Raw genomic sequence first — 16,849 nt, forward strand, 5'->3', positions numbered from 1 at the left:
CACTCTATCATCTCCAGCAGTCCCATAGAGAATGGATAGCGCAGTAGTGTCCCTGAATTCCAACAGGAAATTTCAACTGTGTGAATGAGATCATTTTCAATGTTGGGAAAAACAGCCAAGAGGATTTCACGGTGTTAACTGAAACAGTCCTACCTGTGTTGCTCCTGGTTTTGCTATCTGACCCACTCATTGCTGCTCCAGAACTGGGATTTGATACGGCACTGCTTTTCTTCAACTTCACACCATTACTTGCAGGCCCGCCAGCCATTCCAGCTAGAAGGTCATCATTACTTTTAGCCTGAAGAAAAGTGAGGTAAAATAGAAACAATTAGATTTCCATTTACTGACTGTTCTGTCACGTAAGGCTATGGCCACAGGACAATATAAATTTACACGTCTAAGACTGAATTGTTTCAGAAGGACTTTCTAACTTGTGGCCCATAAGCCCCATCATACCATATCATGAATGTGTCATATTTTAAAAATGCTATTACAAGGAATAAAGTCTTATATATATATATATATATATATATATATATATATTTTACACATACAGCACACAAAGGCCATAGAAGAATCGAGACAGAGACAGACCCCATCTCCTATTATGCTGGAGGCATATATAATGTAAACGGTTCATGTTCTATGACATGCAATTTACAGTGTCACAAAAGAGTGAGGGAACCAATTCCATTTTCCTGAAGTAAGAAGCCATTGCCAAGTTAATGAGGTAGACACCCAACAACGGCTTCCATTGCTTAAAGTCACGGTGAAGCCCAGGTGGGTACAGTCAGTACCTGGCAGGGTCAAAGTGAAGATTTGCAGGAGGCCATAAATAGTAGACCTGGTAAATGTATGTTTTATATGATAGAATATATTTCTGGACTATAAAACACTGTATAGCAAGAAAAAAAAATCTCGCTAACAATTGCATGATGTTGACACTGGGGGTTTTTGCTGCAATTTTTTATGCTTTTTTTATGCTAATTTTCAGCTGCTTTTTACAATACCAGCAAAGTCTATGAGATTTCAGAAATCTCGTGCACACACATTGTTTTTTTTTTGTCATCAGGATTTTGTGCTTTGTTGATTTTTTTTTTTTTTCATTGTGCATGTCACTTCTTTCAGCGCTTTTGTAGGGTTTTTCACCCACTGACTTGAATGGATGGTGAAAAAACGCTGCAAAAACGCAGGTTGACTTTTTTTGCAGCGTATTTGACCTCACACTCGGCTCTGCTACATCTAAATAGCAGGCTGCATGGTTGCATGATGCGACCATACAGCCTTGCATCCAGCAGAGACACTGAGCAGTGGACCCGAACCCCATTCACTCGAACATATAGTGTTTGCCACACGGTCACGTGCATGACAGCGCAGTAAACACAGCTTGTGATCGGCAGTAAAATCATCCCTGCTGATCAGACAACCGCGGTTCCCACATTGTCAAAAGACAGCGTGAGCCAGAAGCTATGATCGGAGGTATAAAGTTTACCTCCGATCACTGGTGTCAGCTGATGGGACTATTACTCCCCTGCTTCCGCTAATAACAGTGAGAGCAGGAGTGGCTGATGGGAATGTTCATCAGAGGGCTCCTGCGCTGTAAATAAATCATTTAAAAAAAAAAATGCTTGGGTTCCCCTGTATTTTTGATGACCAGCCATGCAAAACAAAGTTGGGGTCTGCAACCCTCAGCTGTCAGTTTCAGCAAGGCTGTTTATCAAGAATAGAGGGGTCCCCATGTCGTATTTTTTTAAATTGTTTAACCCCTTACCTACAATGGACATAATATTCCGTCCATGTGACCCTGGACCTAATTACCATGGACGGAATATTACGTCCCAGCGATCAGCGGCGCCCACGTGATGAGCGCCGCTGATCGCGGCCGGGTGTCAGTTGATTATCACAGCTGACACCCGGCACAATGTGTCACGGGCGGTCACGGACCGCCCCCGACACGTTAACCCCTTGTACACCGCGATCAAACGCGATCGCGGTGTACCGGGGGTTAAAGGGAAGCATCGGCAGGGAGGGGGCTCCCTCCTTGCTTCCCTGAGCCCCCACAGCAGCGCAATGTGCAGCGCTGCTGCGGGGGTCTCTTTCCCTACAGGCCCCCGGATCCAAGATGGCGACGGGGGCCTTCGGAGGCCTGTAGGGAGCTGACTTCCTCACTGCCTGCAAAGCGCAGGCATGAGGAAGTCTGCAGAACTGCCTGTGACAGATTGCTGATCTGTCACAGTGAGCTGTGATGTGACAGATCAGCGATCTGTCACAGGACAGTGATGTCCCACCTGGGACAAGGTAATAAAGTAAAAAAAAAAAAAAAAAAAGTGTTAAAAATAATTTTTAAAAAAAAATCGCTAAATAAATTAGTAAAAAAAAAAAAAAAAAAAAAAATATTCCCCAATAAATCCATTTTTTCAAAATAAAAAAAAACAAAAAACAATAAAAGTACACATATTTGGTATCGCCGCGTCCGTAGCGACCCGCCCTATAAAACTGTCCCATTAGTTAACCCCTTTAGCGAACCCCTTAAAATATAAAAATAAAAAACGAAGCAAAAAATAATGATTTATTATCATACCACCGAACAAAAAGTGCAATAACGCGCGATCAAAAAGACGCATATAAATATCCATGGTACTGCTGAAAACGTCATCTTGTCCCGCAAAAAACGAGCCGCCATACAGCGTCATCCGCAAAAAAATAAAAAAGTTATAGCTCGCAGAATAAAGCGATACAAAAATAATTATTTTTTATATAAAATTGTTTTCATTGCAAAAAACCGACAAAACATAAAAAAACGACCTAAATGAGGTATCGCTGTAACCGTACTGACCCAAAGAATAAAAATGCTTTATCAATTTTACCGCATGCGGAACGGTGTAAACGCACCCCCCAAAAGAAATTCATGAAACGCTGGTTTTTGTTCATTCTGCGTCCCAAAAATCGGAATAAAAAGCGATCAAAAAAGTCACGTGCCCGAAAATGGTAATAAATAAAAACGTCAACTCGTCCCGCAAAAAATAAGACCTCACATGACTCGGTGGGTCAAAATACGGAAAAATTATAGCTCACAATATGTGGTGATGCAAAAACTATTTTTACAATAAAAAGCGTCTTTTAGCGTCTGACAGCCGCCAAACATAAAAACCGCCATAAATAGTAAATCAAACCCCCCGTTATCACCCCCTTAGTTAGGGAAAAATAATAAAACTAAAAGAAAATGTATTTATTTCCATTTTCCCATTAGGGTTAGGGTTAGGGCTAGGGCTCAGATTAGGGCTCAGATTAGGGGTGTGTTGGGGTTAGGGCTGGAGTTATAATTGGGGGGTTTCCACTGTTTGGGCACATCAGGTACTCTTCAAAGGCAACATGGCGTCTGATCTCAATTCCAGCCAATTCTGCGTTGAAAAAGTTAAATGGTGCTCCTTCCCTTCCAAGCTCTGCCATGCGCCCAAACAGTGTTTTACCCCCACATATGGGGTATCAGCCTACTCAGGACAAATTGCAAAACAACTTTTGGGGTCCAATTTCTCCTGTTACCCTTAGGAAAATAAAAAATTGGGGGCAAAAATATAATTTTTGCGGAAAAAAATGATTTTTTTATTTTCATGCCCAGGCGTTATAAACTTCTGTGAAGCACTTGGGAGTTCAAAGTGCTCACCACACATCTAGATAAGTTCCGTGGGGGGTCTAGTTTCCAAAATGGGGTCACTTGTGGGGAGTTTCAATAGTTTAGGTGCATCAGGGGCTCTCCAAACGCACATGACACCCGCAGACCAATCCATCAAAGTCTGCATTCCAAAAAGTCACTACTTCCCTTCCGATCCCCGACGTGTGCCCATACAGTAGTTTTCTCCCACATATGAGGTATCAGCGTACTCAGGACAAATTGGACAACAACTTTTGGGATCCAATTTCTCCTGTTACCCGTGGGAAAATAAAAAAATTGGAGACTAATTGATCATGTTTGTGGAAAAAATACGATTTTTTTATTTTCATGCCTGGGCATTATAAACTTCTGTGAAGCCCTTGGGGGTTCAAAGTGCTCACCACACATCTAGATAAGTTCCTCAGGGGGTCTAGTTTCCAAAATGGGGTCATTTGTGGGGGTTTCCACTGTTTAGGTACATTAGGGGCTCTCCAAAGGCAACATGACACCCGCAGACCATTCCATCAAAGTCTGCATTCCAAAACGTCACTACTTCCCTTCCGAGCCCCGACGTGTGCCCATACAGTAGTTTTCTCCCACATATGGGGTGTCAGCGTACTCAGGACAATTTGGACAACAACTTTTGGGGTTCAATTTCTCCTGTTACCCTTGGGAAAATAAAAAAAATGGGGACTAAAAGATGATGTTTGTGGAAAAAATACGATTTTTTTATTTTCACGCCCGGGCGTTATAAACTTCTGTGAAGCACTGGGGGGTTCAAAGTGCTCACCACACATCTAGATAAGTTCCTTGGGGGGGTCTAGATTCCAAAATGGTGTCATTTGTGGGGGGTTTCCACTGTTTTGGTACATCAGGGGTTTTCCAATTGCGACATGGTGTCCGATCTCAATTCTAGCCAAAAACGTCAAATGGCGCTGCTTCCCTTCCGAGCTCTGCTATGCGCCCAAATAGTCATTTACACCCACATATGGGGTATCAGCGTACTCAGGACAAATTGCACAATAACTTTTAGGGTCCTGTTACCCTTGGAAAAACAAAAATTGGGGGTGAAAAGATCATTTTTGTGGAAAAAATATGATTTTTTAATTGTACCGCTGTACGTTATAAACTTCTGTGAAGCCCTTGTGGGTTCAAAGTTCTCACCACATATCTAGATAAGTTCCTTGGGGGGGTCTAGTTTCCAAAATGGGGTCACTTGGGGGGGTTTCCACTGTTTAGGTACATCAGGGGCTCTCCAAACGCGACATGGCGTCCGATCTGAATTCCAGCCAATTTTGCATTGAAAAAGTCAAACAGCGCTCCTTCCCTTCTGATCTCTGCCATGCGCCAAAACAGTGGTTTACCCCCATATATGAGGTATCAGCGTACTCAGGACAAATTGCACAATAACTTTTGCAGTCCAATTTCTCCTGTTACCCTTGGTAAAATAAAGAAAATTGAACCTGAAGTATTTTTTTTGTGAAAAAAGTTAAATGTTCATTTTTTTTTTTAAATATTCAAAAAATTCCTGTGACGCACCTAAAGGGTTAATAAACTTCTTGAATGTGGTTTTAAGCACCTTAAGGGGTGCAGTTTTTAGAATGGTGTCACTTTTGGGTATTTTCTATCATATAGACCCCTCAAAGTGGCTTCAAATGTGATGTGGTCCCTAAAAATAAAATGGTGTTGCAAAAATTAGAAATCGCTGGTCAATTTTTAACCCTTATAACTTCCTAACAAAAAAAATTTTGGTTCCAAAATTGTGCTGATGTAAAGTAAACATGTGGGAAATGTTATTTATTAAGTTTTTTGTGTGCCGTATCGCTGTGATTTAAGGGCATAAAAATTCAAAGTTGGAAAATTGCGAAATTTTCAAAATTTTCGACAAATTTCCGTTTTTTTTCACAAATAAACACAAGTTATTTGAATGCAATTTTACCACTAACATGAAGTACAATATGTCATGAGAAAACAGTGTCAGAATCACCGGGATCCATGGAAGCGTTTCAGAGTTATGACCTCATAAAGGGACAGTGGTCAGAATTGTAAAAATTGGCCCGGGAGTTAATGTGCAAACCACCCTTGGTAGTGAAGGGGTTAAAAAATTTACAAAAAAAAAAAAAACAGCATGGGTTCCCCCCCATTTTTGACAACCAGCAAACTAAAGTTCACAATTGGGGGCTGGTATTCTCAGGCTGGTAAGGGCCTGTGGATATTGGTCTCCCTCCAGCCTAAAAATAGCAGCCTTCAGCAGCCCAGAAAAGGCACATCTATTTGATGCGCCAATTCTGGCGCTTTGCCCGGCTCTTCCCACTTGCCCTGTAGCAGTGGCAAGTGGGGTTGATGTCACCATTGTATTGTCAGGTGACATCAAACCCACGGAATTAGTAATGGAGAGGCATCTATAAGATACCTATCCTTTACTAATCCTATAGTTATAAGGTAAATAAAGACACATCAAGTATAAAAAGTCTTTTATTTGAAATAAAACAAAACACTTTCACTTTTTTTATTTAAAAATAAACACAATTATACTCACCTAACGCCTGATTCCACTGAATCCCTAGTCTCATGTAATAAAACAAAAATATAAAACAACAATATCTCTCACCTGTTCGTCGTTCTGTCTGACGCCTTAATCCTTATCTGGGGGTGCGACCGTCCAGGCTGAGAACCACTGGGGAATGAGCCGCTGCAAGTGTAACATTAGTGACTAGTGGGCTGAACTGCGGTGACCTCGATGAGATAACTGCTAGCACCATGAGAAAGTCGCACGGTGCAGAGGCGAGTTCACCGCAGTTCAAATTCACTGAAGGTAAATTCTCCCGGTGAACTCGACTTTCTCACAGAGTTAGCGCAGATCTCATCGAGGTCACCGTCCAGGTTGAAAACCATTTATCCCACAGACATTGATTATGACGACGTGGGACATCGATTTTTATTTTAATTCTCTTGCAGGAGACAATGGTGTCATTGGAATGGGCGATACTGCAAGTATGGTATAATTAAGATTTATTGAAGGAGTCTGTGTCATTCTTTCAATTAAAGGACTTTATTTTATTTGCATTTAGCAATGAGAAATAAGTATTTGATCCCCTACCAACCATTAACCCTTTTACTCCCAAGGGTGGTTTGTATGTTAATTACCAGGCCAATTTTTACAATTCTGACCACTGTCCCTTTATGAGGTAATAACTCTGGAACGCTACCATGGATCCCGGTGATTCTGACATTGTTTTCTCGTGACACACTGTACTTCACGATAGTGGTAAAATTTCTTTGACATTCATATAAAGGCTCCTGAGTGAGTGTCCAGTTCCGGCTGCAAATTACAGAGTGATGTATATAATTTTAAATCTGGATTGTTTGGTACCCAGAGGAAGGTGGAAAATGTGACTGCTGTCTAAAGGGGGGGGGGGGGGGGAGAGACAAAAATCTGTTAAAATGCCTAATTATATGTTATTGGGTATAAGTTGTATTTGATTTACCTGTTGAATAAAAATGATATTACTTGAGTTTATTTGTGAAAAAAAATGGAAATTTGGCGAAAATTTTGCAATTTTCAAACTTTCAAATTTCATGCCCTTAAAACAGAGAAATATGTCACACAAAATAGTTAATAAATAACATTTGCCACGTGTCTACTTTACATCAGCACAATTTTGGAACCTAAAATTTTTTTTCGTAAGAAAGTTATAAGGGTTAAAAGTTGACCAGCGATTTCTCATTTTTACAACACCATTTTTTTTTTGGGGGGGGGACCACATCACATTTGAAGTCACTTTGAGGGGTCTATATGATAGAAAATACCCAAAAGTAACACCATTCTAAAAACTGCACCCCTGAAGGTGCTCAATACCACATTCAAGAAGTTTATTAACCCTTCAGGTGCTTAACAGGAATTTTTGGAATGATTAAATAAGAAATGAACATATAACTTTTTTTCACAAAAAATTTACTTCAGATCCAATTTGATTTATTTTACCAAGGGTAACAGGAGAAATTCAACCCAAAAAGTTGATGTACAATTTGTCCAGAGTATGCCGATACCCCATATATGCAGGTCAACCACTGTTTGGACGCATGGCAGAGCTCGGAAGGGAAGGAGCACCGTTTGATTTTTTCAACGCAGAATTGGCTGGAATTGAGATCAGACGCATGATGCATTTGGAGAGCCCCTGAAGTGCCTAAACAGTGGAAACCCCCCAATTCTAACTCCAACCCTAACCCCAACACACCCCTAATCCTAATCCCAAACCTAATCCTAACTTTAGCCCCAACCCTAAGGCTGTGTTCACACACATTTTTTTAGCGGTTTTTACCGCGGTTTTCACTATAAAACCGCTAAAAATAAGCTTCCCAGTCATTTCTATGCATTTTGCACTTTTTGTGCACATTGATGCGTTTTTTACCGCAAAAAAAAAACACATCGCGGTAAAAACCGCAGCATGCTAATTAATTTTGCTGATTCTTCTGCGGTTTTGGCTTCTTCCATGCGGTTTGAAACCGCTGCGGGAAAAAACGCATCAAAACCGCGCAAAAACCGCTGCGGAAAAATAGGTGCGGTTTCTGGGAAGGGATTCATGTTTTTGAGCAGAAATTTTCTGCAACGTGTGCACTTAGCCTAATGGGAAAATGGAAATAAATACATTTTTTTTTATTATTTTTCCCTAACTAAGGGGGGTTGATTTACTATTTATAGTGGGTTTTTATGTTTGGAAACTCACACACAAAGGGTACGTGCACACGCTGCTGATTCCGCTGCGGATTAATCCGCACGGATTTTGCAAAAACCGCAGATAATCCGCAGGTCCAAAGACCTGCGGATTATCTGCGGTTTTGCCTGCGGTTTGGTCCTGCGGATTCACTATCTCCACAATGGTGGAGATAGGAACCCGCAGCGGTTTCCGCAGAAAGAATTGACATGCAATTCTTTCTGCGGATTCAAAACCGCAGCAAATCCGCACAGATTTTTCCGCAGCGTCGGCACAGCGGTTTTTTTTTTCCCATTCATTTGAATGGTACTGTACACCGCAGCTAAAACTGCTGCGGGTCCGCAGCGGCCAAAACCGCTGCGGAAACGCAGCGGAATCCGCAGCGTGTGCACACAGCCTAAAAGACACTTTTTATTGCGAAAATAGTTTTTGCATCACCATATTTTGAGAGCTATAATTTTTCCATATTTTGGCCCACAGAGTCATGTGAGGTCTTGTTTTTTGCGGGAAGAGTTGACGTTTTTATTGGTACCCTTTTCAGGCACATGACATTTTTTGATCACCTTTTATTCCGATTTTTGGGAGGAAGAATGAACAAAAAACAGCAATTCATGAATTTCTTTGGGGGAGGGCGTTTATACCGTTCCGTGTGTGGTAAAATTCATAAAGCAGTTTTATTCTTCGGGTCAGTACGATTGCAGCGATACCTCATTTATATCTTTTATGTTTTGGCGTTTTTATACAATAAAAACTATTTTCTAGAACAAATAATTTTTGCATTGCTTTATTCTGAGAGCTATAACTTTTTTATTTTTCCGGTGATGGAGCTGTATCGGGGCTTGTTTTTTGCGGGACAAGATGACGTTTTCACCACGTTTATTTATATCCGTCTTTTTGATCGTGTGTTATTCCACTTTTTGTTCGGTTGTATGATGATAAAGCACTTTTTTGGATTTTCTTAATGGTGTTCACTAAAGGGGTTAACTAGTGGGACAGTTTTATAGGTCGGGTAATTACGGACGCGGCGATACTAAATATGTGTACTTTTATTGTTTAGATTTTTTTTTATTTCAATATTGATTTAATGATGGAATAAATATAGATTTTTTTATTATTTTATTATTATTATTTTTAATATTTTTACAATTATCATATATACTCGTGTATAAGCCGACCCCCCCCCCTTACTTTTGACACAAAAAACTGGGAAAACTTATTGACTTGTGTATAAGCCCAGGGTGGAATCCATAGACTATGGGGCAGCATATGGGGGTATATTCTATGGAGCAGCATATGGGGCATATTCTATGGAGCAGCATATGGGGGCATAGTCTATGCGGCAGCATATGGGGGCATATTCTATGCGGCAGCATATGGGGGCATAGTCTATGGGGCAGCATATGGGGGCATAGTCTATGGGGCAGCATATGGGGGCATAGTCTATGGGGCAGCATATGGGGGCATAATCTATGGAGCAGCATTTGGGCGCATAGTCTATGGGGCAGCATATGGGGGCATAGACTATGCGCCCAAATGCTGCTCCATAGATTATGCCCCATATGCTGCCCTATAGAATATGCCCCCATATGCTGCCGCATAGACTATGCCCCCATATGCTGCTCCATACAATATTCCCCATATGCTGCCCCATAGATTATGCCCCATATGCTGCCCCATAGATTATGCCACATATGCTGCCGCATAGAATATGCCCCATATGCTGCTCCATAGACTATGCCCCCTTATGCTGCTCCATAGACTATGCCCCCATATGCTGCTCCATAGAATATGCCCCATATGCTGCCCCATAGATTATGCCCCATATGCTGCCCCATAGATTATGCCACATATGCTGCCCCATAGAATATGCCCCATATGCTGCCGCATAGACTATGCCCCCTTATGCTGCTCCATAGACTATGCCCCCATATGCTGCTCCATAGAATATGCCCCATATGCTGCCCCATAGATTATGCCCCATATGCTGCCGCATAGAATATGCCCCATATGCTGCCGCATAGACTATGCCCCATATGCTGCTCCATAGACTATGCCCCATATGCTGCTCCATAGACTATGCCCCCATATGCTGCTCCATAGAATATGCCCCATATGCTGCCCCATAGAATATGTCCCCATATGCTGCTCCATAGAATATGCCCCATATGCTGCCCCATAGATTATGCCCCATATGCTGCCGCATAGAATATGCCCCATATGCTGCTCCATAGACTATGCCCCCATATGCTGCTCCATAGAATATGCCCCCATATGCTGCTCCATAGAATATGCCCCCATATGCTGCTCCATAGAATATGCCCCCATATGCTGCTCCATAGAATATGCCCCATATGCTGCCCCATAGAATATGTCCCCATATGCTGCCGCATAGAATATGCCCCGTATGCTGCTCTATAGACTATGACCCCATTTGCTGCTCCATAGACTATGCCCCCATATGCTGCTCCATAGACTATGCCCCCATATGCTGCTCCATAGAATATGCCCCATATGCTGCTCCATAGACTATGCCCCATATGCTGCTCCATAGAATATGCCCCCATATGCTGCCCCATAGAATATGCTCTCATATGCTTCTCCATAGAATATGCCCCCATATGCTGCCAAAAAAAATAAGCCATAATCACCTCTCCTGGGTCCATCGCCGCTGTCTGCCGCTTCTTGTGTCAGTGACTGTTCAGCCAGCAGAGGGGCGGCGCGCACTAACCACGTCACTGTGCCCCCTGCTGCCTAAACGTCACTGACACAGGATGCAGCAGAGACAGCGGTGAGCAGCGATGGACCGGGGGACAGGTGAATATCGCTATACTCACCCCATCCTGCCGTGGTCTCTGCAGCCTCGCTTCTCCACTGTCTCCCTTCCTGTCTTCAGCGGTCACGTGCGCATATTCATGTGTGTAATGAGCGGTACCACGTGACCGCTGAAGACAGGAAGGGAGACCGTGGAGAAGCGAGGCTGCAGAGACCGCGGCAGGACAGGTATGATCTCTGACACCGTCGCTCCCCCTCCCCCGCCGACCCCCAGGTATATGCCGAGAGGCGGACTTTCAGCCCAAAAAATGGGCTGAAAATCTCGGCTTATACACGAGTATATACGGTTGTTGTTTTTTTTTTTTTTTTTACATTTTTTATTTCATTCTCACTTTTACACTGTGTCCCACAATGGAACACTCATTTTGTGCAGGCTGATCGCTTATAAGGCATGCAGATCTGCATGCCACATAAGATGTCAGCGCTGCACTTTGTGCACACTGACTTCAGAGACTTCCTGACATGCACTGCGCATGACAGGAGGTCTCTCCGCTCTGGTAACCCGGATATTGTCATCAGGTAACCATGGGAGCAATTGGGACCCCGCGTCATGCCGCGGGGTCTCCGATCCAAAGGCAGAGGGGTTGTCACAGCTGACAGCTCTTCTGCCTTCTCCTGGTACACTGCGATCATGTTTGCTCGCAGTGTTCCGGGGGTTAAAGTGCCGTGAGCGGTATGTGACCACTCCTGGCATTTAGTGTCGGGTGTCAGATCGCATATGACGTACTATCCCGTCCATGGGCATTAAGGCCCAGAGCTCATGGACGGGATAGTACGTCATATGTCAGAAAGAGGTTAAGAGTTCTGGCTCCTACAGACCAGTTAGACGCTCCAAATCAACGCGTTTCCTGCATTAAAGACAGCTGTCTTACATAGTCACCTTTATAAAAGACTCCTGTGCACAGACTCAATTAATCAGTCACTCTAACCTCTACAACATGGGCAAGACCAAAGAGCTTTCTAAGGATGTCAGGGATAAGATCATAATGTGAAAAATGAGGATGAATGAACTCATGGAGATCAACATCCAAAACTGTGGAGACACCATCACGTTTCTCAACGCAGTGATTCTAGAGCAATGCCCCCATCCCTTATGGGAAATATGCAAAAACATGCAAAACACAAGCTGCGGAGACACAATCACATGTTTCTCAATGCAAGCAATGACTAGCCAGGTCTTTCCCCGGGAAGGAACAACCACGGAAAGGGCAATCTCCAATGAAGGAAACCACCTATGCCAAAACATGGTATCCATACACAGACAGCTGTTTCGGGGGTATTGCCCCTCATCAGTGTGCATATTTCCTATAAGGGCTGGGGGCATTGCTCTAGAATCACTGCGTTGAGAAACATGTGATGGTGTCTCCGCAGTGTTGAATGTTGATCTCCATGAGTTCATTCATCCTCATTTTTAACAGTCTTTTACTAGGCATTGCTCCTACTAGCCAGTTTCCTACTCCACACTGATTAGGGATAAGATCATAGACCTGCACAAAGCTGGAATGGACTACAAAACCATAAGTAAGACGCTGAGTGAGGAGGAGACAACTGTTGGTGCAATAGTAAGAAAATGGAAGAAATACAAAATGACTGTCAATTGACATCGATCTGGGGCACCATGCAAAATCTCACCTCATGGGATATCCTTGTTCATGAGGAAGATGAGAGATCAGCCTAAAATTACACAGGGTTAACTTGTTAATGATCTCAAGGCAGCACCAAGAAAACTATTGGTAACACATTACGCCGTAAAGGTTTTAAATCCTGAAGTGTCCGCAGGGTCCCCCTGCTCAAGAAGGCACATGTGCAGGGACGTCTGAAGTTTGCCAATGAACACCTGGATGATTCTGTGGGTGATTTGGAGAAGGTGCTGTGGTCAGATGAGACAAAAATTGAGCTCTCTGGCATTAACGCAACTCACAGTATTTGGAGGAAGAGAAATGTTCCCTGTGACCCAAAGAACACTGTCCCCACTGTCAAGCATGGAGGTGGAAACATTGTTTTGGGGGTGTTTTTCTCCTAAGGGCACAGGACTACTTCACTGCATCAATGGGAGAATGGATGGAACCATGTACCGTAAAATCCTGAGTGACAATCTCCTTCCTTCCGCCAGAACTTTAAAAATGGGTTGTGGCTCGGTTTTCCAGCAAGAAAATGACTCAAAACATAAAGCCAAGGCAACAAAGGAGTGGCTCAAAAAGAAGCACATTAAGAGGCTTAGCCAGTCTCCAGACCATAATTCCATAGAAAACTTATGGAGGGAGTTGAAGCTCCGATTTGCCAAGCAACAGTCTCAAAATCATAATGATTTAGAGATAATCTGCAAAGAAGAGTGGACCAAAATTCCTCCTGACATCTGCGCAAACCTCAACACCAACTACAAAAAAAGTCTGACTGCTGTGCTTGCCAACAAGGGTTTTGCCACCAAGTATTAAGTCTTGTTTGCCAGAGGGATCAAATACTTATTTCTCACTGCAAAATGCAAATACATTTATATAATTTATACAATGTGAGTTTCTGGATTTTATTTTTGATATTCTATCTCTCAATGTTAAAATTAATCTACCCTTAAAATTATAGACTTTTCATGCCTTTGTCAGTGGGCAAACTTACAAAATCAGCAAGGGATCAAATAATTATTTCCTTCACTGTATGTGCTGTAATTGATGCTTTCACTTGGGGGTTCACTTATAAAGCCCACCAATAATTTGTTATCCTTTTGTGGCGCTAGTGCTGTCTATAATGCAGCTCCACATGGTGTGATAACGTAAAAACATTTACACACATGGACAAAATTATTGGCACCCTTCTGTTAAAAGGAAGAATCATTCATAATGGTCACTGAAATAACTTGAAAATAGCAATTTTCAATTTAAATTTACTGAATATCAACTACTGAAATCCAGACATCACTTCTAAATTGTGGTTCATTAGAAAAATAAATAAAATAATGAAAATTGGTGGACAAAAATGAACACTTAAATTAATATTTTGTTGCAAACAAAGGATTTCTTTAACTCTTAATAAGACTTCTGCACCTGTCCACTTCTAGTGAGCAAACTGATCCTTGTGTCTCAGGTGTGAAGGTTGCCTTCTCTAGACAGCATGTTTCAGATCCTTCACAGATGTTCAATAGGATATAGATCAAAGGTCATAGAAGGCCACTTGAGAATAGTCCAATGCTTTGCTCTTAGGCTAGGTTCACATTAGCGTTTGGGCATGCGGATGATACGCTGTGCGCACAGACGCAAATGTGAAACCAGCCTTAGCCATTCTGGGATGTTTTTAGCCGTTTCTTGGGTCATTGTCTTGCTGGAAGACCCATGACGTGCGACACAGACCAAACTTTCTGACACTGGGCAGCACATTTCACTCCAGAATGCCATGATTGCCTTGAGATTTCATTGTACCTTGCACTGAATCAAGAAATCCTGTGACAGATGCAGCAAAATAGCCTCAAAATATAATAGAGCCTCCTCCATGTATCACAGTAGATAAAAAGTTCTTTTCTTTATATGCTTCTTTTTCACATATGTGGCAGGCACGGTACTAATTAAGGAACGTGCATCTGATTGCAGAGCACATTATAGCTAAAGCTAGAAGAAAATACTGTTTGGTACCCAAATACCCCCTTCCACCACTCCTCAGGCAATGCACTAATTGGGACGCCCAACTGACCAATAGAATTTAAGGGAAAGGGGCGTCTAGCCCCACCTACAGTTGTGGCCAAAAGTATTGACACCCCTGCAATTCTGTCAGATAATACTCAGTTTCTTCCTGAAAGTGATTGCAAACACAAATTCTTTGGTATTATTATCTTCATTTACCGTATTTTTCTGACCATAAGATGCACTTTATTTCCTCCAAATTTGGGAGGAAAGTGTGGGTGCGTCTTATGGTCGGAATGTAGCATATGGGGAGGGGGCAGCGGTGGAGTGGGATCGCACTGGGATCACAGGAGGCAGGAAAATGTTGCCTGCTGCAGGAATCCAGCGCTGGGGAAACCACGTGGTCCCGATACTTAACCCCTTAGGCTGTGTGCACACGCTGCGGATTTTGCTGCGGTGTACAGTACCACGATTCCCTATGGGAATCGAAAACCGCAGTGCAGACGGTGCGGAATTTTCCGCGCGGATTATCTGCGGTTTTCAATCCGCAGAAAGAATTGACATGTCAATTCTTTCTGCGGATTCTCCTGCGGTTTGCCATCTCCTCCATTGAGGAGATGAAAAACCGCAGGGCAAAACCGCAGAGCAATCCGCAGGTAAAACCGCAGGTATTTTGACCTGCGGTTTCACCTGCGGATTTTACAAAATCCGCGCGGATGAATCCGCACCTAATCCGCAGCGTGTGCACACAGCCTTAATGACCAGGGGTATTTTTGGTTTTACATTTTCATTTTTCCCTCCCCTTCTTTCCAGAGCCATAACTTTATTTTTCTGTTTTTATGGCCATGTGAGGGCTTATGTTTTGCGGGACGAGTTGTACTTTTAAATGACATCATTGGTTTTAACATATCGTGTACTCGAAAACGGGAAAAAAATTCCAAGTGCGGTGAAATTGCAAAAAAAGTGCAATCCCTTGTTTTTTCTTGGCTTTTTTGTTAGGTTCACTAGATGCTAAATATCACCTGCCATTATGATTCTCCAGGTCATTATGAGTTCATAGACACCAAACATGTCTACGTCCTCTTTTATCTAAGTGGTGAAAAAAAATTCTAAAGTTTGCTAAAAAAAAAAAAAAAAAAAAAAAAAAATTGCGCAATTTTCCGAGACCCGTAGCATCTCCATTTTTCATGATCTGGGGTCGGGTGAGGGCTTATTTTTTCCGTGCCGGACTGACGTTTTTAATGATACCACTTTTGTGCAGATACGTTCTTTTGATCACCCGTTATTGCATTTTAATGCAATGTCTTGGTGACCAAAAAAATTCTGGCGTTTTTAATTTTTTTCTCGCTACGCCGTTTAGCGATCGGGTTAATGCTTTTTTTTATTGATAGATCGGGCGATTCTGAACGCGGCGATACCTAATATGTGTATGTGGGATTTTTTTTTTACGGTTTTATTTCAATTGGGGCGAAAGGGGGGTGATTTGAACTTTTAGGTTTTTTTAAAATTTTTTTATTTTTAAACATTTTTTTTTTTTTTTACTTTTGGCATGCTTCAATAGCCTCCATAGGAGGCTAGAAGCTTGCGCAACCCGATCGGCTCTGCTACATATGGGTGATGAGCAGATCGCCCATATGTGGCAGATTTACTGCTGTGCTTTCAGCGCCGACCACCGGGTGGCGCTGAAAGCCATATGCCTGGAACAACCATAGAGGTCTCATAGAGACCTCTGGTTGTCCAGGCAACATGACGCCGACCCCCGATCACGTGACGGGGTCGGCGGTGACGTCATTTCCGGCCCGGCGGCCGGAAATGCTATTTAAATGCACGCTGTCAGCTTTGACAGCGGCATTTAACTAGTTAATAGGCGCGGGCGGACGGCGATTCCGCTCGCACCTATTGCGGGCACATGTCAGCTGTTCATAACAGCTGACATGTCCCGGCTTTGATGCGGGCTCAGCGCCGGAGCCCTCATCAAAGCAGGGGAAATGTCTGATGACGGACTGTGTCCGTCATTGGACATTAAGGGGTTAAAGTGAAGT

At 42.8% G+C, this 16,849-nt stretch overlaps 1 protein-coding gene across 5 annotated transcripts in view; it reads right to left on the bottom strand.

Moving 5' to 3' along the window:
- SPECC1L (sperm antigen with calponin homology and coiled-coil domains 1 like) overlaps positions 1 to 16,849 on the bottom strand; it is a 100,498-nt gene that overhangs the window by 38,869 nt on the left and 44,780 nt on the right. For all 5 annotated transcript variants that reach the window (XM_073563769.1, XM_073563768.1, XM_073563767.1 and 2 more), the window contains one exon: positions 154 to 298. In XM_073563769.1, coding sequence (XP_073419870.1) covers positions 154 to 298 — 145 coding nt within the window. The remainder of the gene's footprint in view (positions 1 to 153; positions 299 to 16,849) is intronic.

Source organism: Dendrobates tinctorius, unplaced genomic scaffold, assembly GCF_039654945.1.
Source record: "Dendrobates tinctorius isolate UK_male_01 unplaced genomic scaffold, ASM3965494v1 ptg000397l, whole genome shotgun sequence".
Classification (NCBI taxonomy): Eukaryota; Metazoa; Chordata; class Amphibia; order Anura; family Dendrobatidae; genus Dendrobates; species Dendrobates tinctorius.